The following is a 24,559-nucleotide window of genomic DNA, read 5'->3' as shown; positions in this document are numbered from 1 at the left end:
TTCAGTCAAATTTTGTGTCAGCAACTCTGCGTTATTGGCTTGTACTGTATGCTCAGTTAAGCATGGCAAACACTGGGATTGATTTGATATTGGAAAAAAGCTATTGTTGTATAAAGTCTATTAGAGTTAATTGGGTGCATGGTCCCTCAGTACTGCTGTGTGTGTAAAAAACAGCTGATTAATCACTGTAGACATCATGTTACACTATTGATTGTGGCAACAGCAAGCAATGATGTGACATTAAAGCAATAATGAGTGTACCTTTATTGTGATTAGTGTTACCTGAGGCTGGATCAATCTTGAATATTAGAAAAAATCATAATAGCATCCACAACCAGACCTATGCAGACAAAAAAAGGACAGTAAGTGACAACAGAGGCAGTTTGAGAACATTTAATAGCCAATTAAAATATATTCCAGTTTATTTGAGAGCAAGTCCCAACAAAAAGAAATAGTGTAGAAATGTTTATTCCAATGTCTCATATTATTTTAAATGACAATGTTTAAAAATATAATATGGATGACATCTTTTGAATTTAAAGAACAATATGGCATCTGACAAATAACGGTAGATATGTTGTATAAGAACGATTTTTTTATTAGCTGTTCATTTAATTGTAATGTAACATGCTGGTTATTTGAAAAATATGACAAGTTGATCTTCCCTTAAAAATTCTAGTTAACTAATTGCCTTAAAAGGTAAGTAAATATAACTTCTGATCTATTTCTTTATATTTAATTTAGCTTATATTTTAAAATTTAGTTGTATGTACTAAATTTTGTAAAGTTGTTGCAACTTAACAATGACAAGTGGACTTAACTTGCTCTTTCTAGTTAGCACCTTAAGTAAACCAAGTTAGACTGACTGAACGTTTTATGTGTTTTGTGTCATGATGAGGATTCTGCACGTGGAGTTCAGAAACCTACAAGTTCTGTTTTTTAACATTTTTAAGAATATACAAATGAAACTGACTAGTTGCAAATTGGCTGAAACTTGACTGAATATTGTTGGTTGTAAAAGGCAATTAGTTTCCTAGATTTGTAAAAAGTAATTAGAAGTGATTCTTGTCACATTTTATAGTGTACTATGAGAGCAATACATTTTGTTTGAATACAAAAATATGGAATCAAAAATTATCTTTTTTTTGCTGCTGTTTTTGTGTACTCTGGTAGCTACTGTGTTGTCTTGCTACATACAAATTTAGCGCGGAAGCTGAACAGAAACTGCAAAACCCTGACCCTGATCAAATTAAACTTGTTTTTTTTTTTTTTACAGTGACTTCTCTGCTGTGCTGAGTGAGGGACTGAGTAATACTGAGTGGAAAACTTAGTTTGGTTGGTTGACACATTACACAGAACAAACTATAACATAACAGTATTTTGGAAATGCATTTTCTATGATATTTGAGCAGGCCTGTGAACTCCAAACAATTATTGGATTTATTTATACTCCTTCTTTGCTGCTTTTTATTGCTTAAAATCTCCATTTACCAATCTTTTTAAACCTGGATTTACCATCAATAGCAAAGCATTTAATGAATTAAAAGTTTTATTATTCCTGAGAGGAAATTTTTTGTTTGGCATACAAAGTGTTCAGGAACCGTAGCATGAACACCTCGAGTGATTTTTCAGTGTGTTAAAAGATTGTCAGTGGTTTTTCTGGGATGATGACATCCCTAATGTTAAAATTAAATAAAAAGCCTGACTGGATTATCTAATATTTAAAACTGTCCGATCACATAACTGACAATCTGCTACTGAGTAAAAACACAAGTACATCTACAAACTAGCTCTCCGTGAGGTAGTGCAGGTTAACAATCTCCTGTACTTTCTTTTTTACTTCAAGTTAGATGTATACCAATGTCATTTTAAATTCTTTACCTTGCTAATAATATAATAATTTCAGTATAACTGAAATACAAACAGATATGTATCACAGCTAGAGTCTGCTGGGAAAAAAAATCAATGACATGGTATAATTTTTATAACTTTAAAAGAATTTGGATAGTAAAATATACTTCCTTAAAAGAACTTAATTTATAATTGTAAATTAAAATCCAACAAATTCAGATATCATTTACACATACTTACTTTCCCAAATGTACAGAAAAAAAAACATGTTAAACACGTTTTACATTTCACTGCGCAAGTGAAGTCAGTTTCGGGTCTGTTTGAGCACATCCTTCAGCACTAGCTCTTAGACTAGGAAGACTTGCTTATTAAAGCCCAGAAGGCTGGCTGGTGTTTGACGACCGTGACATATAAAACAACAAAAAAAATAAACAATAAAATTAATTTCTGCTACACTTGAAAAAATAGTGCAGGGAACTTCTTAATTCAAACACCTTGGGAAAACCGTGCAGCTGCAGCATATATTGTCCTCATTGAGAGTGAAATAGGGTATAGGCTACATTTTCCCCTTAACTACAGGTAATCTTAAGACTGTATAGTTATGCCACATTTGTGCCAAAGCAAGTGGTCCTCAAACTGAGAGAATTAGTCTTTTTTTTAGAGGAGACACAGGCTAAACGTTGTTTTTTGATATGGAAACTAACACATTAACATTTTTTTGATAACTGCTTTTTTGTTGTGCCTAGACTTGCTTGGAGGTGAAGAGAGTCAGGCTGACAGTGCAGAGGAGATGCAGTGAGTGCATTTGTGAATGGATCCGTAGGAGGAATTGATGCATCCACAGTAGGTTTAGAAGAGTGAGCTCCACTGCTCTGAACAGCGTGTATGTATAGACAGAGTGTGTGAGGAGTCATCAGTACTTGCTGCTGGAGTCATCAGCCAAGCGGCTGATGTAGGCTTCATAGATGTTGTCCAGGAATGAGCTGTCGGTCTGAAAAACACAAGCAATGATCATCATGCTGTGCCGCTTGTGTGCATGCATGCATTTTTATTTGCATATATACTCTGCTTTTCCCCACTCACACACAGATGATCTGATGTCATGAACATTTTGTGTGTGAGATGCTTTTGGTAATATTTTTACCTGAATCAGATGCAGCAGTGTGGCTTGAAGCTGGCTTCTGGACAGAACTCTGATCTCTTCCTGCAGCGGGGGTCTGGACAGGGTTGAGGGGACAGGGCAGGTCTCCTGGGCAACAGCTGACAACCCACCACCAGACTTTGCCTGAGAGAAAACACTGGGAGAAAGGAGCAGGTTGGGGGCCACAGTGGCCGGTATCCGCTGCGGGGAGATGACCTGGATAGACAAGGATATTTATTGTAATTTATTGATATTTAAGTGACGTTTTTTTTAAAACATAAATAAATAAATAAAGTTGAATAAAGTACTTTAACAAAAAGTTAAATAAAGTACTATTCTAATAAAACTAAAGTACTGTTATAATAAAGTACTATTCTAATAAAACTAAAGTACTGTTATAATAAAGTACTATTCTAATAAAACTAAAGTACTGTTATAATAAAGTACCATTCTAATAAAACTTAAGTACTGTTATAATAAAATTAAAGTACTGTTATGAAAAAGTTTTTAAAAAAGGATTGTTACAATAAAATTAAATAAAGCACTGTTATAATAAAGATAAAGTACTGTTATAATAAAGATAAATAAAGTATTGTTATAATAAAGTTAAACAAGTACGGTTTTAATAAAGTTAAATTAATTACTGTTCCAACAATGTTTAAGAAAGTTATTATACTAATAAATTTCAATAAAGCACTGTTCTCATAAATTTAAATAAAGTATTGTTATTATCAATTTAAATAAAGTACACTTCTAATACAGTTTAAGAACTGTAATAATAATGATTAATAAAGTATTGTAATAATGAAATAGATCTAAGCAGAACCACTCTCCCATGGCAACCAACCATGCTTTTATGCAAAAGCTCTGCTCGGCTTTACGAATAGTAAACAAGTTGAAGACAACCGCCGTCAGAGTTCATCGTGTTTACCTGAAACTGCAGAGCAGCCTTTTGACCTGTAGTAGCTGTCGTTGGGTTTGAGACTGGGCCTACATCTGAGCCTGCTCCTTGACCTTGTGTGGGCCCCAGGAATCGAGGAGCCAGCCCTGGACAGAGTCGAGGGGGATCATGGGAAGCCAGGCTCTGCTCCTGCTGGACCAGCTGGAGTTTTTGCAGGAGCTCATGAGGCGACACCACACCAGGCATCTGGGAAGACAGACCTGACAGGAGAACACGAATAACTTTAACAGCTTATGCAGAAAAAACAGGCATCTTGAAAAAGACATTTTAGAGTTTAAATAGAGAGATGGTGATAGAGAGATACACAAATAGTCAAATGCCTGTAAGAATATTAAATGAAAGGTCAACTCAAATAGCTATGTTAGAGAAGAGATATTCAATTAAGCATATTTTACAGAAATAGTAAAGCAGATAATAATAGCAAGCAGACATCCTTATGGTTTCAAAGACCATGCAGAAACATAAAGCATAGTCTGATGGTATTCAATGGCACAACAATTTAGTAAAAAATGGATACAATAGCTATTGTATACGATGGCAAAACTATCAAGTTTGTATACAAATGCAAAACCTAAGTGAATGGGAAGCACGAGTAAGAAATTATTAATATTAATAAATTAATAAAACCAGTAGTAGTAAAGCTACTTCTGGAGTGTTATTGTTGAAAACATGACACAAAAATGTGAAACATTTGTATTTACACAAACTTCAGGAGCAGGCAGGAGCACAATATGCACATTGCAGGGGCGGCGTAATGGTCAGAAATCAAGCGGCGGTAGGATTGAGAAAATGCCAGTGCAGGGCTCTACTCTACAGATTCTCTCAAATTCAACTGGATTCACATTTAATTTGACTGAAAACTGTAGGAAAAGTAGGTTGGAATTTGTGTAAAGGTTGACTAAATTTTAAAGCATTTTATTAAGAGGGCTCAATTTGCACAAGTTGTTAGCGATCATACATAAACAGAAATTTCTGATAAATATACAAATGCAGCATGAATATAATTAGTCCATTTACATAACTAGTACAGCATCTGACTGTTATTTATTTTAAAGAAATCTCAACTCATACCATGTAAAGGTTGAAGGACCTGCTCATTGGTCGCCTGAGATGGCAGCAAACCTGGTAGAGCAGGAAAAATATCATTGAAAATAAGATTTTACTTTATTTATACAACACATCACATTTTTGCTTAGTATATGTATATATTATATATTTCTGGAAAATTTGCTGTGTGGTTGTGGTATGATCACTCAGAACATATTGATAGGATAAAAGATGTCCCACCTGTTCCCTGTATAGCTGAAGCTGTCTGGCTGGTGTGCTGTGCCTCTGGTTGAGGCTTGGATAGGCTGAAAAACAGCTGCTGGCTTTGCTGCGCTTGAAGGTGAGAACATGGAACAGAATTCACCATAACGGGCTGAGGGGTGAGATGAAGGCTCTGCTGCAGAGGCGGAGGGTTGGAGGAGGGAGGGGGTGGCTGGGTTTGGAAAAGTCTCTTGATTGGGTCAGCTTGAAGCTGCTGCTGCTGCTGGTGATGGTGAAGGTGGTGCTGCTGGTGATGATGATGGTACAGATGGTGATGATGGTGGTGATGCTCCAGTGGCACCCCGTTGTCACACAGCCTGTTCTCTGGGGACTCGGACACGGTCTGGAGCACCCCTCCGACCACCCCGACTCCTCTCTGTCCCTGCATGAGTTTCTGGATGGCTGCGCAGTGCTGAGGCTGGTTATGCTGCTGCTGATGGGCTGAAGTGGGACTTGGCAGCAAGCCTACAACATTCCCACCCTCTTCTACTACCGTTTGCCCTCCAGTCATAGCGCGGAGTCCTTCATCAACCATGGCCACGTTCCCTCCCTTGGAGGTCACACCTCTGCCAGAGTTCACGGTATCGTCATATTTCAGCGAACGGGCTACAGGGGGCCGAGTGACTCGTCCAGTTGAAGGCCCCGTCCCAGGGGCGGCCATAGGAGAGATTGGTTCTGGTTTGGATGAGTGGTGATGTTGATGCTGAGAGCCAAAAAGGGTGGCCAGAGAGAGAGGCTTGGGATCAGCAATTTCACTGTCCTGGAAGAGACGAAGGGAGAGAAGTGTAAGACACATAAGGCAAGCAGTAAGCACGAGAAGACAGAACTCATGGAATTACTTACGGTACATTTAATTTAGTAACGCTGTTCCATACTATCATCTATGTTACATTTTTGTTGTGGTGCAGTGTAAAAATGGGTGCAGTGGAGTGAAAGACGGTGTACTGAAGTCAACCCTAGAATGAAAACATTAGTGGCTGAGGGTGTTTTACCTGTGTATTGGGTTTAACAGGTATTGGCTTGATCAGATTGGGATTTCCATAAATAACACTGCTGCCACCAATCTCCTTTGGCTCGGATGTAGACTTCAAATAGAACAAGGAGAATGAGGGGTCAGAAGGACAGACAGAGGAACTAAAAAGTATGGTAAATATTTGATTCAGTACTGCCTACTGGTTAATATGAGAAAATGCAAACTATCAAATAAAATGTTTCAATTTTTCAAGAACAAAAAGTTAATACCAAAGTATTTATCTTGATTTGTTAAAATTTTCCCTACTAAAGCCAGCAGGGGTTTTCTTACCTTGTCATACTCTGTGCGTGCTTTGGTCAGCATCTGGATGATGTCCACTGCCTTCGCTTCACTTCCTCCTCCTCTTCCTCCTCCAAGTACTCCTCTTCCTCCTCCTCCTCCTACTCCCCCTACTACTCCTCCTCCTCCTCGTCCTCCTCCTCCTACACCTCTTCCTCCTCCTCCTCCTGGAGACAACCATCCACCCTGAGACTGCGCCAGGGTCTGCTCCTGCTGGGTCAGACTACACATACACACACGAGTCAATGTCAAAATACATTCAGATCCATACAAGACAAGTAGTAAAGTAGAGTACTTTCATCAGGATAAGACAAGCACCTTTATGCCTAATATATATTTTTCAGGCCAAAGTAAAAGAAACAATCGCTCACCCTGCGAGCCAATCTCATTCAAACATGTCAGGGTTGTCATTTGTTTGCTTTAAGCTCCAGACACAAATCCATTAATAAACACATGTAGTCTCTGTCATTTGCAGACTAAGATATGAAATAAACATTCAGCCACAGTGGCTGACGGCCATAAGTCACTAGTCCCTGTTTACAAGACCCATTCTCAATTTCTTTTCTTTAAGTGGTGTACACATAGTCTTTAGTTGTATAAGAACTTACATCTTCATCCTCTGAGCAATGCGTTGACAGTCCTCCTTATCGTAGAACCAAATCCCATGGATAACCACTGAGGGAATGAAGAACAGAGGAGCAAAGAGAGATACAAGTGAACTTTTGAACATAAACAAACATTAATGTAACAGAGGTCCTGCTAAGAATCAAGTTAGCTGGTAATTAAGAATAATGAAACTGCCTCCTGAATTTTATAATATGTCCACCAGTAAGGTCAGCAGACAACAAAATGAGTTTTCATACGTGCCTTACCTTTACAATCAAATGAAATGCACAAACATGCTGTCATACTTCTCTGCTGCTATGACATCAATGCCAGCCCGACAGAGTCAGACATGTAAACAGTTTATTATTAGCCCTGCTGGGTCTAAACCCTGAGTTTGAAATGAGTCATTTCCCATTGGGAACAGAAGCCAGCAGGGCCATTATACAGTGAAACATGGGCCCCAGGAGTCTCCTGAATTACATAAACATGGTCAACAAGGGGGAAAAGCCAACAATGAAACCCATTTGCTGCAAGATTATACAGCAGTGAGGAGGTAGGGCTGCATTACTCATTTACTAGTTTCATTTGCACCAGCTCCTAAAAGCATATAGAAAGACATAGCGTTGTTGCTTGATTATTCTATTCCCGTCAGTGAGGAGAGACTCATAATGTTGCCAGGCAAAACAATTTTGTCCCAAAAATAAAAACAGTGTTGTAGTCCCGCTGCTTTAATTTATTCATTTATTGACTCAAATAAGTCTCTAGGTTTTGCATTAAAACATTTTAATACAAATGAATCTGAATTTGGTACCATTCAACAATAACCCCTCTAAATAACTTTCTTTGAGGAATATAAATCAAAGCCCCTTTTCTTATCCAATGTAAACAGTAAATTTTCTCAAATGCTACATTATGTCTAATACAAGCAGCAAAACAAGAACTTTGCCTGAATAAAATAAAAATGTAAACTAGTACAAATATGATTTCAGCAATAAATAATCTGGTAAACACAATGAGGTAAAAGGAGTTCAAATTAGGTTTAGGCAGTAGTTTTTTTTCCATACCTCCTGAAATTTTACCAGGATTTACCGAAAATGACGGTATTTGTGTGCTATGCTACACCCCCATCCTCCACGCTGAGCAGCAAGTTTGCTATGTTTGGCAAGCTCTCTCAGCTATTCAATCTAACAAATAAACAATATTAACAAACAAAGTATCGAGAAAGGTGATATTCTTAGGCCTATTTTGTTTCTTAACAATGTTGCTCATCATAAAGCACATGACAGAAATACAACAAAACTTTTGAAAACTTCTTGTGAATTAGTTTACTGTTCCAACAATTAGCAGCTAATAAAGCCTTTATTCAGAGGGCTTTATTCAGAGTTAGATGTGAAAATATGCTGTTTTCCGCTGCAGTCTCTCTCTGCCATTGCTCGCCAGCTGTTTACAGTCCTGTAACATTATCTTTATGACTCGCAGTCGCCAAATTTGTCAGTTCAGCTGTCTATTCCTCATGTGGAGACTGACCTCTGGTGGTGCGTGCTGTGCACTGCATACAGTACATCCTCAATACAGCATCTCCATATGAACAGAAAGAGGAGCGCCTGTATTTCTGGTATGATTAAAAATCACATCCTCTAGATTTCTACATACCCTGGTCTACTGCAAGACCATTCAAATTCCCAATCCTAGTTCAAATCTGAGCAAGCATTCAATACCAGTTTTTAATGTTTAATAGTGATTGTTACTCAGTGTTACTGACACATTCATGGACAGTATGTACCAAAAAAGTATCAAGGTTTGATTCCCAGCCCTTATCAGGAGAGCAGGACATCATCACACCTCAATACACGTACTTCCTAAAGTGGATCCTCAAGAAAAGATAAGGCTAATCCCAACAAGGGAAACAAGGCGAGTGAGGGACAGAGAGCACAGCAGGGTCTACAGTATGTGGTGGAAACAGTTATCACCACAGCCCTATATCAAAGACACACACACACACACACACACACACACATTCCCACACAGGCAGACATGCACCAAAATATACACAAGCCTACAGTTGGCTACAAATGAGGTTGGACAAGCCACTGAGGTCAGTATGAAGGGAGAGGCACACACACACACACACACACGCGCACACGCACACGCACACGCACACACACACACACACACACACACACACACACACACACACACACACACACACACACAGAGGGTTCAGTTGAGCCTGGGAAAATCAGCCCAGTACCAAATAAGTAACTGCAGTGGGAGACTGTCTGGTGGAGTCAGAGCTGCTTAGTGCACACTGGGGATGAGACTGTTTGACAGAGACAAAGAGACACACAGTCAAAGTCAGAGAGCTGGAAAATTGACAAAAAATGAGCAGGACGGATGTGAAATAGGAAGAAGTGAGGTGTGCTGGAGAGGAGATTATCATTTAGTCCATCAAGAGAGAAACATCTAGTTGTGAGAGCTCTTTAGCTGTCAGGAAGCAGAGACTGAGCTTTGTCAATGAATGAAAAATGTTGAAGTGAAGTGAACTGATGGGGAAAAGAACAGCTGGACAAGAACCTGAGATGCCTCAGATACAAGACAGTCTCTTTGACCAGTGTGCTGCCCCAGCTCAACCCCATACAGAGAAAAATAGAAGAAAGAAATCAAATAGATGACATTATCTGTGTTTTTAGCTGCACTGACCTGCTAATAGTCTAAAACTCAACAAGACAGGAAACCACTCAGAGCAAGACAGAGAAGGAGAGAGCGCGGGAGGAGGACTACAACCAGCAGCACCGACTGAAAAGGGGCCGTGGCCACAAGGTTATGCTTTCTGGGTGAAAGTCAAAGAGACAGAGAAAGAGAAAAGGGGTGCCAGTCCACCACACTGGAGCCTGAGAGAGGGACAGAGAGAGGAAGATAGGCAGAGGGACATCTGAACTGACAAAGTGAACCAGAGATCCTGACAAAGTGAACTGGACAGCGAACGTCACTGGACGGTCACATGGACACATATAACTTCAACAGAAGGGAAAGTCTGAGACTGCTTAAGAAAAGGGCGCTAACTGAGAATTTTTGAACATGACAGCATCCCTTTACAGCTTGTACAAGTAGTATTGGACACTTCAGCAACAATCTCTCCACTGTAAGTTTGTAAGTGATCCAGGAACTTCAGCTATGTAATCCCTCCAAACTCTCCACGACACAACAGTCAAACGGCAAGCAGTGGCGCACGCGAGATGTCTGCTGCAGACCTACAGTGACTCTTTGATGGGACTCCAGGGAATGTATGTTAAAACATTTCTAAATTTTGGAAGGACTTTGAGATTTTTTAAGTCTTGAAAGCAGCTCTTCAACCTGTTATTGTCTGTCCTCAGGACTCTGTTGGGACTTTAAATATTTTTAGTTAAATCTGATTTATATGTTTTATTTGAACCTGCACAGTATTTCTGCATTTTCCACAAGGTTTAACTGTGCTTCGACAATACAGTAGCCAGATTTGGCTGTAACCCAGACTGCACTACTGGGACTACTCAAGGAATATTTTTGTTTTGTTTATCTAAAGTATAGTTAGACATATTTTGTGAGCAGCAGCAGTGTTGTCCGAGATGGATTAGGTATGCTGTTAGTGCAGTATGTGACCAGCTTTGTGCATCAGTCATGAGGAACGGTGTTGATGCTCTTTTACACTGTATTTCGTTTGCTGGAGGTTTATAGGGGTTGGTGCTCTTACAGTAACGCACATCTATGCTCAGAATTATTGTTGTCCGAGAAGAACCGTCACTTCCTTTGTTTGTATAAATGGAATTCATGACATTGGCGGAGTAAATACTGAGATTTGCAGCAACCGAAACTCATCTAAGACGACATTGCCACTATAGTTAAACCTTCCTCTTGAGCTTTAACTGCAACTACATTCAAATAGCTCTTTTGCTACTGAAGTTCATTGCCACACAAGCTGTACATACAGTACCTGATCTGGATTAAGGGACATTTACACGGAGCTACTCATTACAAGTGTGCACTTCATCGGTACATCCTTCACTTCGAAAGAAGAAAATTCTTATCAGAGGAAGTGTCACATCACCTTTGGCATCGCTTCATTGAGGCCTTACTGAAGCTGCGATTGAGGGTATAATCTGAGCAACTTCAAGTTCTAGAGAGACTCAAAGAGGCAATTACTTTCACACAGTGGGACTCTGGAGAGAGCAGCGGAGCCATGCTGAGAGGCCTGTTTCAGAGGAAACCCAAACATGAGAGACTGGAGGAGGAACCTGAGGTCAGATTCAAAGGTTTGCTGGTGTCAGAGAGAGACCTGGGATATACATACGTCCGACCTGGAGGTAAGACTGTCTAGAAAAACAGAACGCCAGACATGTTAAATGCAGTACTTGTGTTAACTACATCAAGTATTTGTAGCTAGTGGGCTGTAATGGATATACCAGTTAAGATCAGACTGACATCTATGTTAAATTTAAGGCATTATGCTACAATAAATTAGTGCAGCAACTAATAATTATTGAAAATGAATGAAAACATATGCTATATGATATGATGTAGCACTATTCTACAAATATAACCAGTAGCATCCATAGTATCTAAAATTGGCTCCACATCAACGAAATAAAGCATTAAAACCCTCGTACATGTATTTGTTGGTGATAAAAAAAAGAATAAAACAATATTTCATTATACTTTCAAACGAGCCATTCTGCATTATGATTACCTTAACTTTTGATACTTTACTTTGTCGATAATACTACTGCTACTAATACTTTTAACCTAAGTTACCTTTTGAATGCAGGAGTTTTACTTGTGATGGAGAATTCTTAAACTATGGTATAACTACTCGAGTGAAAGTAAAAGATCTGAGTACTTTTTCCATCACAAAATCCAAATCCTGTATGAGTCGGTCACTGGCACAAAAAGACAGATAAAGCAATCAACATCTGACACAAAAACTACGAACCAAACTGAGAAAACTGCAACCTAAACTTTTACAAGCATGTTCATGATTTTATCACCCACATATATTTTTTTAGACATTCAAATGAGTTGTTATGATTCAAAGTGGAGCAGACAGATTCACCAGCCAAAATCAAGACACTAGCATGGCCCAGGTCAGAGGATCAACTTCATGTCCAGATACTGGGGCGACTGAAAACTTGGGATTGTTTGTGCTTGTATGAAGGAATGTAAAAGGCTCTCTATCTGTCCCTCTGCACTACCAGAGGAATCATGAGTCGTACAGACTGAAGTCCTCTCCCCTGATTCTTGCCCTATTCTGTCGTATATCTCCACTGTTTATTTTTAGCACAGGGTGCCACTTTGTGCCAACTGCCATTCCAGGAAGTAACGGCAGCACTGAGAGCTGCATGTTTATCTAATGATAAGATTCCACGACCCTTGCGCACTGAGGTCGTGACACACTGGGACTGGCAGCATTGCCAACAGCCTGGAGCCTAAATAGATCAGATGTTAGCCAGTGAAAAAACATTTTCCTGAGCTGAGATGTGATCCTGTTGATACAGTTTTCTGGAAAAGATTTCTCCAACCCACACATACAGTACCATGATGTGGTAAATGCTGACCATTTGTCAGCTTTCTCCTGTTTGGGCGTCTAGACATTTTTCTATCTGTCGAAGCATCTGAGGTGCTGTTTTATATACATATGTGTTTTGTTTTTTTAATTCTGGCTCAGCCTTGTCACATACAATCCCAGTGATTCACAGCAGCTATGGTGATAAAAATCAATTTGATTACGACCATACTACATTCCTCCTTATTTGGGTGCATTATTATCCCTCTCCAATCAGTGTAATCAGCTGCAGCCACTGACCATTAGGTTTGCTATGCACTCGCCCACTCTTTAACTCCCATAAACCCTGTCTGTATTTCCTTTTTATCAGAGGAAATAGTCAACTAAGCTGTGATTACTGGTTTTATGATTTTTTTAATGTCCTTCCTTCCCAAGAAATGTAATTTAGCAATTTATTTTCCATTACTGATGCTATGGTCACATCCAGGGGCCACGACTGTTACAGATCATCCTTAATGTGTCCTGAGTTCATTTAAACCTGGTGTTAAAGGTATTAAGAGGTCACCGGGAAAGGTTTGTGTCACACAAATGATTTCACTGACAGTCGGGATGTTTAATAATGGCTGCATCAGTAAGAATAATGAGGTACTACAGTAAGGGGATCAAAGCAGGTGTAAGGCATCCACTGGTATCTAAACACAGCATTCCACCTGCCTCTCACTGATGGAGAGTGTGAGACCAGGACGGAGAGCGAGGGGAGCTTTGTGTGTGTGTCAGCGATTCCTGAGTGAGTGTGTTTATGTTATCAGTGACTGTTGTGGTGTATCTAATCTCTGCTGGCTGGTTTTGTAGTGCTGTCAGGCTCTTGTCCCACAGGCACACTCTGCAACGTGTTTTTGTGTGTATATGTGCGTGTGTGCGTGCATGTGTGTGTGTGTGTGTGTGTGTGTGTGTGTGTGTGTGTGTGTGTGTGTGTGTGTGTGTGTGTGTGTGTGTGTGTGTGTGCAAAAAGCCAGATGTAGGTCTCAGAGAAAGACAGGCTGATAGAATTGGAGTCACCACAGTACCTCTGCTCCTTATACGGTTCCAACTCAATTAAGCAGCGTACAGCTACACACTTTGGTCACGCTATCTAATCTGTCATCTTTTATCTAATTTTCTTCATGTGGCCATAGATACACTGGTCATTTTTAGGTGTGATCTGAACACATGTTTTAAGGTCTTCAAAGTCGCAGGAAGCAGCCTCACATGGATTCTGAGGTGATTTTTTTTTTTAATCTAGTGTGCAAAACTCTTAAGAGTCAGGGGAGCTATAAAAAGTGATGACAGTAGTCTTTTAAATCAGAACCAAAATATAACAAGGAGAAAAGAACTTTTCTATCTGTTCTTTGTCCAATTATCTCATTTTTAATGCTGTTCCCAGTTCTTCTCTGGAGACTGTCTTTTTATCCATGTCTTTTCTCAGTAGAGTGTCTATCTCTGTGCCTAGCTCTTGTTTTCTCTTTCCTATTTGTCTTTGTTTCCTTCTTTCCAATAAGTTTGTCTCGCTGTGTCTGGCTGCATGTGAAACACAGCAAAATCTCTTCAAACTATAGCCTATATGGCTAGTCCTGGTGTTTAGTCATCTATGTTTGTATGATCTGTGACTGTCCAGACACATCAAACTGACATCAAATAAGTAGTGGTGACAAAGTCTGACTTTTGCCTCAAGTCGCCTGTGTCTCAGTCAAAGACTTGCACTTGAACACACCGCAACGACTACAGGCAACAGCCACTGAGCGCACACATTCTGCTACGGCTTTGTGAGATGAAGTATTTCTCCATAGCAGCAGGCAGTGGTAGTCTGTATGTGTTATTTAAAAAAGGGAAACCCAAGGACTGACAAGACGAATTAAAGATGCTAGTTAGTCAGTTAGCACATAAACAAAGCAAGCCGATGTTGAAGGAACACATGATATTTGCCGTGTGCTAGAGAGCAGTAACACAGACTATTACAACCATTTTTGCTAAGGATCTTAATGACTAAAAAACAATCTTACATAACATTACAAGATTCCGTCTCACAACCTCTTTGCTTCAGGCATTTATTTGCTTTCCTCACTTCCGCTTCTCCTCTCGCAAACTGAGCTGACCTGTCAATCAGAGTGATTTCTCTCACTGACAGGCTCTGCTGGCTCCGATGCCGATTCACTATGCTAAATCAGCCACGAAAAAAAGCCAACAAGCGCCAATGGTACAGGACACACCACAAAAACTAGGGTGACAGATGCTCATTGACGGCCCAACATTCGCAAACAGCTGACCGTCAGCTTGGCATGTGTTACTAACAAGTGTTACTTGCCTCTTTATAACCAAGTTGTTTTTTCTAATTTGCATTTCTTATAAACATTTTATATATATATATATATATATATATATACACATATATAATCTATTCTAATTTCTTAAAGATTTTGGTCAGTATTTAGCGTATAGTGAGCGACACTAAAAGTGGCTGGCCTATGAAACTGTCATTAAAGACATATTGCTCTGGCACTGATAATTATAATCCACTGTAATGATAATCTAAAATTAAAAATGATATGAAATTAATGAAAAAAGTGCATATACTGTGCGCAACAGGTGTTGAGAACAAAATGTGTCAGACAAACAGCGGAAGGTATTAATAATTAACAGGCAGATATAAGAAGTGTGTCTGGGTGTGTATGTGCGTGTCTTTCCCCTTACATCGTGCATTGCGGTAAAGCAGGAAGGGATGCTGGAGCTGGAAGTCCAGGTCTTTGGTGATTGGCTCTGTCAAGTTCTCCATACTGAGTCTGTTCATAATGGTGAAACCATGCCTGGGAGATGCCAGTCTGCAAAATATAAGTCAGTGACAACATGAAACAAGAGGCACTTCAGCTATGCCATGTGTTGTCATTTACACTGTAACTTGCACAGAAACAGCTAAATAATAAATTATAATGAATAAATATAAATTATAAAATATTAATAAAGCTTAAAAGAAACATATTCAATCTTGCATGTTCGGGACTTTGCTTTATTTATCTGAGTAAGGGGGTGGCTGCAGCTTGACTTTGTATTTATTTTCTCTTTTTTTAATATCATGACCATCTCTGAGGCAATTATTATTTTCTTGGAGCACCTGTGAGTGACTAAGGGAAAGGCATTACCCTCCCTCCAACATAAATAACCATGTTTGACAGTTTATGGCTATGATAAATGGTGTGATTATGGAGATTTTTAAAGAAAACATGCCTTCCAAACCAATTTGTGAGTTTTGTGTTTCTGAGAGTATTTAAAATAATTTAGAAATTCGACGTTTAAACTTGAATGCCCCTCCCTTAAGCCAAATAATAATATAATAAAAAAAAACCACAATTCCCTCCCCATTGTCTAGAGTGCCACACTCTCCCCTTTCATAAATAATGACCAGTTACTTAACATTTATGTATGGCTGTATTTTCAATCAATAGGTTTGTTTAAGAGCTTTGACAAATAAAGACTAAGAATTGTACTAAAAGTAAAGTTTGGCACAGAGAATCTTTAGATACCAAGATGTCAGAGTCCAGCATCAACTTCATTACCTTGTGTAGATAAAAAGAGTGCCTTCCACCTCTGTCTTTTCCTAAAAAGAAAAAAAAAGCAAACTGTAATTATTATAATTATGTAATCATCATAAAATGTTACAAAAATAATTAAAAGAGTAACATAGGACAAAAGGGGTACATGCACACAAAAAGTCAACAGAGTTTAAGAGTGGTGGGAAATGGATTTCCTTTCAGACCATTTGTTTTCATAGATGCAAATCTTTAAATATTAAATGAAACGATTCAAAGTCTTTTGATGTGAGAAAACTGTTCTTAAAAATACGTGTTTGTTGCTAAGGGTGAAATGGCCATCTATAAGTGCAGTTTGGTGAAATAATATTCCAGGAAATCAAATAATAAACACGCTATCTTTTTTTAAATTGTCTCTTTTTACTCCAAATAACCACAGCTGGGGTTAACTTAATGCTATAACTTAATTTGTGGTAAATCTGTATCGGTAACAAAGCGCGCCTATCAGGGACGATGACGAGGCTAGGCTAAGTTAGCATATTAAGTTCGTGCTCACCCACTCATTTGCCCTGTTGTTGTAAGTATACAGGGCAACTTGGCTGGCAACGTCCACGATGTTGTTGATGTACGGGTCCTGTCGCTGCAAGGCAGCCAGACTTATGTCCAGTCCTTTGGCGGGGAGGCAGCTGCTGCTACCTGCAGAAGTCGCTGTCATTGTTCCCAATGGAGAAGTTAGCTCGCTACCTAGCTTCAGGGGCTAACGAGTCACAGGAATAAAAGGTAAAAACAAAACCAACAGCGAGGTTAAAAAAGACTAATGATTTTTTAACGGCGCAGTAGATTATTTTTCGACTTAAGACTTGTAAATTTAAAAATTTCAAGAGTTATTGAGTGCTAACTGACATGACTGAGTTTGTCAACGGCCATGTTTAGTCAGAGAGATTGTAAACAACCAGACATGAGTAGTTGCGCAGCAGGATTGGAGAGTTCAGCATAATTAATCAATTTAGAAAAATCGATGGCGCGCGACTGTTGACGACTGCGGGGATTTTTAGGATCTTCAACAATTACTGATAGTGTCATAATAACATGACCATTTAGTGGGTAGCTATACTTTAAATTAAATTAACTTTACATTTAGGGACTATTCATTATTTATGAGGGGGCAAAGAAAGGTCAGTATGCCAATTTTTTTTAAGCTCAGGGAAGGGACATATGTTTTTTGTTTTATTTCTTTGTTTACTATGGCTTAGGGGGTTGGGGCATATAAATTTGAAAGATTGTTTTTTGTATTTATTTTATCACTGATTTTTGCATGCATATGTTCCTTTAAAAATTGCCTAAATAACACCATTTATCATAGTCAGAAACTGTGAAAACAGAAATTATTGATGGACTTCACATTTCCAGCAGTCCTGTGTGACAAATGCTTCCATCAGAAAAAAAACAAAACAAAAACGCAACCAAATCTGAACTTTAAACTTATTCTACCTCTCATTTAAAATTTGAAAATAAAATAAAATAAAACATTTGCACCAACTAACCAATATGCATGACAAGAGAGAAGGCTTTTTTTTCCATCTCTAGGATTTCATCTTTAACTTGTAAATTTTTACTTTCAAACATCAAAGAGTCAAGTTTTAAAGATCTACTCTCCCTCCATTAATTTATTGTGGAGGGTGTCATACATGTTCCACCAGTCACCTGGAGATGCTCAAGGAAAAATATTTGTAGCTTTGGGTAGGGTCAAAATAAATAAATTTTAAAAAAAGAAAAAGAAAAAAAGTCACACACTAGCCACCCCGCCTCAAATAAATTAAGAACAGTCCCTTATATTAAATCAATACTTACAGGTAGAATTATTTCATTGTCATTTGGGATGTGCTTTTTTTCATGTTTTATTTCTATATTCACAGGAGAATAAGAGTTACAATCATCTGTATTCATGGCATATATTTTCAAATACACTGTGTGGTAGACACTCACAAAGTTGATGGGTCCCTTTTTACCGTAAAGAAAGAAACCTCATGTCGCTTCTCACATACAAGTAAGCAGCTGATGTCTCTGTTTTGTCTCTTATCTCTTTATATATCTCGGTTCTGCTTGGTAACAAAAACACTGATGCTGTCTCCCAGTCCTTTGTTACATTTCCCATTAAATGCACTAGGGGGCATCAAAGGGATGGATAACACACAACCATCATTATTCTAGCCATTTACTGCATGGGCCAGAGTTGATCTGAAAGCCAAAAGAAGAATGCGTCTGTGTGTGTTTTTGTCGGTATCCCCCAAGAGTTTTGTCTGAATGGGAGGGGAAAGAGCAGTTACACAATGTTAGAAAAACTCCAAAATAGTAACAAATACAGAATGTTTTTATTTGTACTGAATAACTACAGATGGTTTTCCAGCTATTTGTAAATAGATGATGAGGGCTTGGACACACAAATGCAGAATCTTCTTTGAAAAATGTATTTTAGTGCCTCTTGAACCCACTGATTTTGAGCAGTGGTGGGCTATCTGGACCTTTTCTGCTCACACTGTCAAAATCTAAATTTGTTTTTCATAATTAAATAGAAATGTGTCTGTATGTAATTACTTGTTCAGTGTGCCACTTATCCACAAAACAAATATGTTTTCTTTCTCATTTGGGGCTGTAGTAGGATTTCCTATGTCACTTAAATGCATCACACTTAAATGCATCAGACCAGCTCTTTTGCTGCAGCCCAGACCAAATCATTACAACTTTGAGCTACAGTACCATCAACCAAGATCAACCAGATTTTGTTATGTAGTGACAGAACGCCCCGGAGGTCAAATGTTGTCACTATGGAAAAAGCAAAAAAAAAAAAAAAAAAAAAAAATTTAAGACTTTTTTTCATAGATGCAAATCTTTAAATATTAAATGAAAAGCTTCAGTCTTCCTATGTGAGAAAAATGTTCTTAAACATGTGTTTGTTGCTAGGGGTGCAATGGTCATCTATCAATAAAATTTAGTGATACAATATTACAGGGAATCAAATAATAAACGTTTAATTGTTTTTACCCCAAATAACCACAGCTGGGGTTAACTTAATGCTATAACTTTACTTGTGGTGATTCTGTATCAGCGCCTATCAGGAACGATGACGAAGCTAGGCTAAATTAGCATATTAAGTTCATGCTCACCCACTCATTTGCCGTGTTGTTGTAAGTATACAGGGCAACTTGTCTGGCAACGTCCACGATGTTGTTGATGTACGGGTCCTGTCGCTGCAAGGCAGCCACTTATGTCCAGTCCTTTGGCGGGGAGGCAGCTGCTGCTACCTGCAGAAGTCGCTGTCATTGTTCCCAATGGAGAAGTTAGCTCGCTACCTAGCTTAGCCTAGGAATAAAAGGTAAAAACAAAACCTGCAATGCATCGCTGCGCTAGCTGTTGGTGTCCTCAGCTTTGAGCTTGGTTTGGCGGGTTTTGACGTTAGCAAACAGCTACTACCTATTGATGGGAAAACACAATGGCCGCTCCATTTACAGCTTCTACCGACATTGTTCCCGAGCTAATTTCTCAAGAAAGAAATAATTACAACAGCAAGACCTACACCTAACCTGGATGGACTTACTAAGGAAAGCAATGCTTTTGTGCGGCATTTCACCCAGAGCAACTATGACAGCTATGAGTGGCTAACAGCTAGCACGGAACAAGCTAATTTGCTGACCGTGTTTACTGTTTAACAACACCGAGGGAGCATGGGAAAGCTCTGGTTTTAGCAGCCTGAGCAACTTCACCAGGGCAGCTGTCAAACATCAAGCCTCTGAGCGGTATCTCATGGCAGTGGCACATCTGAAGACTTTAGGTGAGCCCAGAGTGGATTTTACAGCTGGATGAGCAGCGGAGACATGAGACAAGTCTGCACAATGAGAGTTAAAAATAAATCGTGACACTTAAAAACGTAATGACGGTGGAGGCAGTGGGACAGCCAGAGGAAGACCAGACCCTCGCACCCATGCACAAATTAAGTATCGTTTTAAAAATCACACAAGGCTGCTGTTTGTTGCATTGCTTGATTCACAACTGTTCCCACAATTCAAGCAGACATTTCCCGAGTCAGAGCTCAGGAGCCTGAATGAGAGGAGCACAGTTTCACCTTCCCAGACTCACAGCTGAATTCAAAGTGATGTATAACATGACAAACCTTCAGGGGAAGAGCCCAAGTGATCAACTGACATTTCTGAGGAGCACGGGGCTTGCAGACAGTTTGTCACAACTTTATACCCTCACATGCTTGATCGTAACAATCCCAGTGTCCACAACCTCAGTTGAGCGATCTTTCTCGGCTCTCAAATTCATTAAAACATATGAAGGGAATACAACTGGACAAACACGACTGTCGGCACTGGCTTCTGTCTCCATAGAGGAGCTGCTCATTCATCTAAAGCAGGAAGCACAACTGCACGAGGAAGTCATTGAAAGTTTCATCAGAAAGCACCGAAGGATGGATTTTATTTACAAGTGATGGGTGAGTGCTACTTTATTTTCTCAGATAAAGTTAATGTATTGTTGTGGTTTGTACTACATTCTGCATTGTTAAGGTTGTGTGTGATAAGTATTATTGAGTGTAACTTTTTTTTTGTAATTTTTCTTATTGAACTGAAGGCCATGCAGTGATAATATTATGGTTGTATTTATTGTATGGAAAGTTTTTTCTGCCGTGTTGTGTTGATGTGCAGTCTGGTTGCTTGGAGACATGTAGGATGATCTGATGGTGGCGCTGCAATCGCTGCTAGTGGTGTTGCTGTTGTTTAAGATAAATGTATGTGTTGATGTTGATGTAGTGGTGCAAATAACGCCATGATGTGTTTTGGGGGTCGCAGGTCATTACTGCTGGCCTTGACTGAAACCCTGCTGAAACCCCACTGAATGCTACTGATTTTGAGCATAGTTCAAAATTTAAAGTTTACAATGGCCTGGATGCATTTGCATCTGTGATCAATGGTTTAAACTTATGATTTTGTGTTTTGATATTTATTTAGCTTTCACCTTAAACAATGTAGCTGTCCTCATGTCCAGGGCTGCAACTAAAAAATATTTTCATTGTGGATTATTCTGTCGATTATTTTCATTATTAATCAAGTAGTTATTTGGTCTTTAAAATGTCAGGAAATTGTGAAAAACGTCGATCAGTGTTTCCCAAATATCTCATTTTGTCCACAACCCAAAGATATTCAGTTAACTGTCAGAGAGGAGTAAAGGAAACAGAAATATTTACATTTAACAGGCTGGAATCAGATAAATTTGGCTTTTTTTTCTCTAAAAATTACTGATTAATCAATGATCAAATTAGTTGGTGATTAATGTGATAGCTGACAACTTCAATTACTACAAATTTTTCAGATCTAACTGTATCTTGTGTTAAGAAATATAGCCCTCTTGTCCCAAGGTTAGATCAGATGCTGTATTTTAGCTACAATTTATAATGCACCAGGTCTAGAATTCTGGGATTAGATGTATCCTGAAATAAATACTCAAGGTCAGAACAGTAACTGATACAGGAACAGGACTTTCAGGACTTCTTGAAATCCATACCAGCCGTACCCATATTAAACAATATTTGCTGTATAACCTGACAGTAAATCAGTAAATCCTCCATATTCACTTAAACATGTCCCGCTCTGTTTCAAGGATACTTGAGGGGACGTAGCCACCTCCTCAAGTGGCTCTACATAAGCCCCTTCATTCTGTATGCTTTTATAGCAGATTACTTCTTGTATATAATCACCCAGTCAATTAGACTTACAACCACTGATGAAAACATACATGATTGCTCTTTTATCACAAAATTAGCACTATTAAGCATTATATATAGAATATGCACCCCCCCTATCCTCTGCAGTGCACTGATGTTTCAGTAATTGGATTTATACTGTCTCAGAGGTGTACAACAGCTGGTGTGCATCCATCAACAGCCATGTCAGAGTGTCCTTGAGAAAAACAATGACCATCCAACTGCTCACTCAGTTTAAGCTGCACTGGATGAAAACATCTGCTTTGAACACTTTAAACAACTTAAATGTGAATAAAGCACTTCAGGTCTGACTATGACACGTTCGCCTCCCCATTAACATGAAAATAGCTGCTTTGGATTCAGTGTTTGCCTGTTTGTCGATTACTTTGCCAACGTGGTAGTGTACTGTATGTGTAGGTTTCAAGGTATACATATGTCTGTTTGTTTGGGTGGTATCTATCTGTTTGCCAGAGAGGTGCATGTTTGGTAATGATGAAGCTAATGAGTTATGCATCAGCTGGTCAATATTGTCAATAACCATTCAGTCAAGACTGAGTACTTCACTCTGATTGGTTGGGGGAGGCCAAGAGATGCTGATGATTGGCTCGGAGGCAGGAAGGATAATGAGCTGTAGTCAGAGGGCATTGTTCTGGAAGGGGGGTGGACGTTGTGATTTCTGTTTCCGCACTTGAAAAAATGTCCACCTCTGCATGCACCTGCACTTACAACAGACATGCTGTTTTTTTTTTTAGTATATGACAGATCTTGGTGCAAGTTGAGTAATTATTACCCTTCTGCAATGGAAAAAGACAGAAACAATGAAGTCAATTTTACACATTTTAAATGAATATTTTTGAGGAAATGTATTGTCCTGTATGAAGAGAGGCCCATTGAAACAAAATGTGCTTATTCTGTGTGCACACAATCAGGGGACAGCACTGTATAATTGGTGTGAAACAAATCCATAATTTACATAGGGGATACATTGCATAATTTCAGTTGTCCTGCTAAAGCCACCCACAGGGACAGACATAAGGGACATAATGAATGGGCGATGGATGGCCCGCATAGAGCGTTCAATGTGGGTCCATCATGGCTCCAGGTGGAGACATAATTGTCCGTGCAATTTAGTGCCTTTAACAGGTAACATCTTTGGCCTGATGAAGTTTGCATCTCTCTCGATATCAGGGTAATCTTAAAACTATTGCTCACTTTTGCCCAGTGTGCATAAAAAATACATCTGTGACTGCTTGAATGATAAAACAAAAAGCCAAATTTGTGCCACATGACAAACAGCACTGAGACCAAAGACTATAAAAAGTTGGGCATTTTAACGTGAGGGTCTATGTGGATTGACTCAGTTTCAGAGCCACCCTTAAATGGCCATTGGAGGACTTGCAGATTTTGGCATTTCCGTGGTGGTTCAGCCATGAGGATGCCACTTGACTAAGATGCAGTGTTGACTTAACTTGACAGTGTTTGTTTGTTCTGTAAACACGATTTCATATAGCTTACCTGTCTTGTTTTGACTCTTTTCTACTGTGTCAGTAGAACAATGCACACAAATAACCAGGAATAGCTTATTATAAGGAGCATAATGTTAAAGGTCTAGAATGCAAATTGTGCATTGCACAGCAGAATAAAGTAGCACTGTTTGTCATGAGGGGATTTCCCTTTGACTGACCAGCAGATTGTTGGTTTCCCACATGAGATATCAGCATTTGAGTGTATTTGTCTGTACAGAGATTCCCAGAGACCAACACTCACACACATACAAAGGGGGTCGGGAACTGCAAATATAGATCAGTCGTAAATAGAATAGATATTCCGTGTGCAGGCTGAATTACACAGGACATGTGTGTATGTGAGTCTGTGTGTTTGTGCGTCCCCTGGGCACAAGTGTCTGTTCCCACGACCTGCCCTCCATCCGTTCTTCCTTCTCTAAATCCTTTCTCCCATCTCTCTTTCCATTCATTGGCCAGTGTAATCAAACAGAGGCTGGTTTGGCAGGAAAGTGAAAGGGAGAGTCAGACCACCATTATGAAACTCAGTGTCCATCTGTCTCGATGTGGTCACGGGGCTGATCAGTCAGACAGTGGAAGTACATTTTTTGCAAGAACCATTACTTGAGTATAGTAGTTTGTGATGGATTTTCATTTTGTGCTGCTCCATATTGCTACTCTGCTACATTTCTGGTGGAAATATTGTACCTTTTACTCCATTTCATTGATTTTATAGCCATAATTACCAGCTACTGTGGCTCCTAACCTTTTAGGCTTGGGTCCCATTACAAAAAACAGTTTCAAGATGGGGCCCTTTGTCATTTTTCAAACCAGTCGCCAGAATAAATGTTGACAAAGTAAGTTTAATTGCATTGTTATTTAGCAGATATTTTGAAACTTTATGTGTCTTTATGTTTCAACAGTGCTGTGGTAAGCATGGTTATGTTGAGGCACAGAAACCACTTAGTTATGGTTAGGAAAAGCTTATGTTTTGGCTTAAAATACCTGGTTTCAGTGCCACAAT

The 24,559-nt window shown here is 39.1% G+C and overlaps 1 protein-coding gene across 1 annotated transcript; it reads right to left on the bottom strand.

The window, feature by feature from the left end:
• Nucleotides 1-378: 378 nt before the first annotated feature.
• Nucleotides 379-17,208, bottom strand: dcp1b (decapping mRNA 1B). Its single transcript, XM_042511014.1, has 11 exons — nt 16,832-17,208; nt 16,303-16,343; nt 15,443-15,570; nt 7,182-7,248; nt 6,565-6,796; nt 6,254-6,346; nt 5,241-6,021; nt 5,025-5,075; nt 3,924-4,153; nt 2,996-3,208; nt 379-2,842 (listed from the first exon to the last, which is right to left on the bottom strand). The coding sequence occupies exons 1-11, from the start codon at nt 16,988-16,990 to the stop codon at nt 2,765-2,767; spliced, it is 2,073 nt and encodes a 690-aa protein (XP_042366948.1). The 5' UTR covers nt 16,991-17,208; the 3' UTR covers nt 379-2,764.
• Between the last annotated feature and the right edge of the window lie 7,351 nt (nt 17,209-24,559).

The sequence above is a fragment of the Plectropomus leopardus genome, chromosome 22 (assembly GCF_008729295.1).
Source record: "Plectropomus leopardus isolate mb chromosome 22, YSFRI_Pleo_2.0, whole genome shotgun sequence".
NCBI lineage: Eukaryota > Metazoa > Chordata > Actinopteri > Perciformes > Serranidae > Plectropomus > Plectropomus leopardus.
The sequence above is the reverse complement of the archived record's forward strand: the minus strand, read 5'-3'. Positions and strand labels throughout refer to the sequence as shown.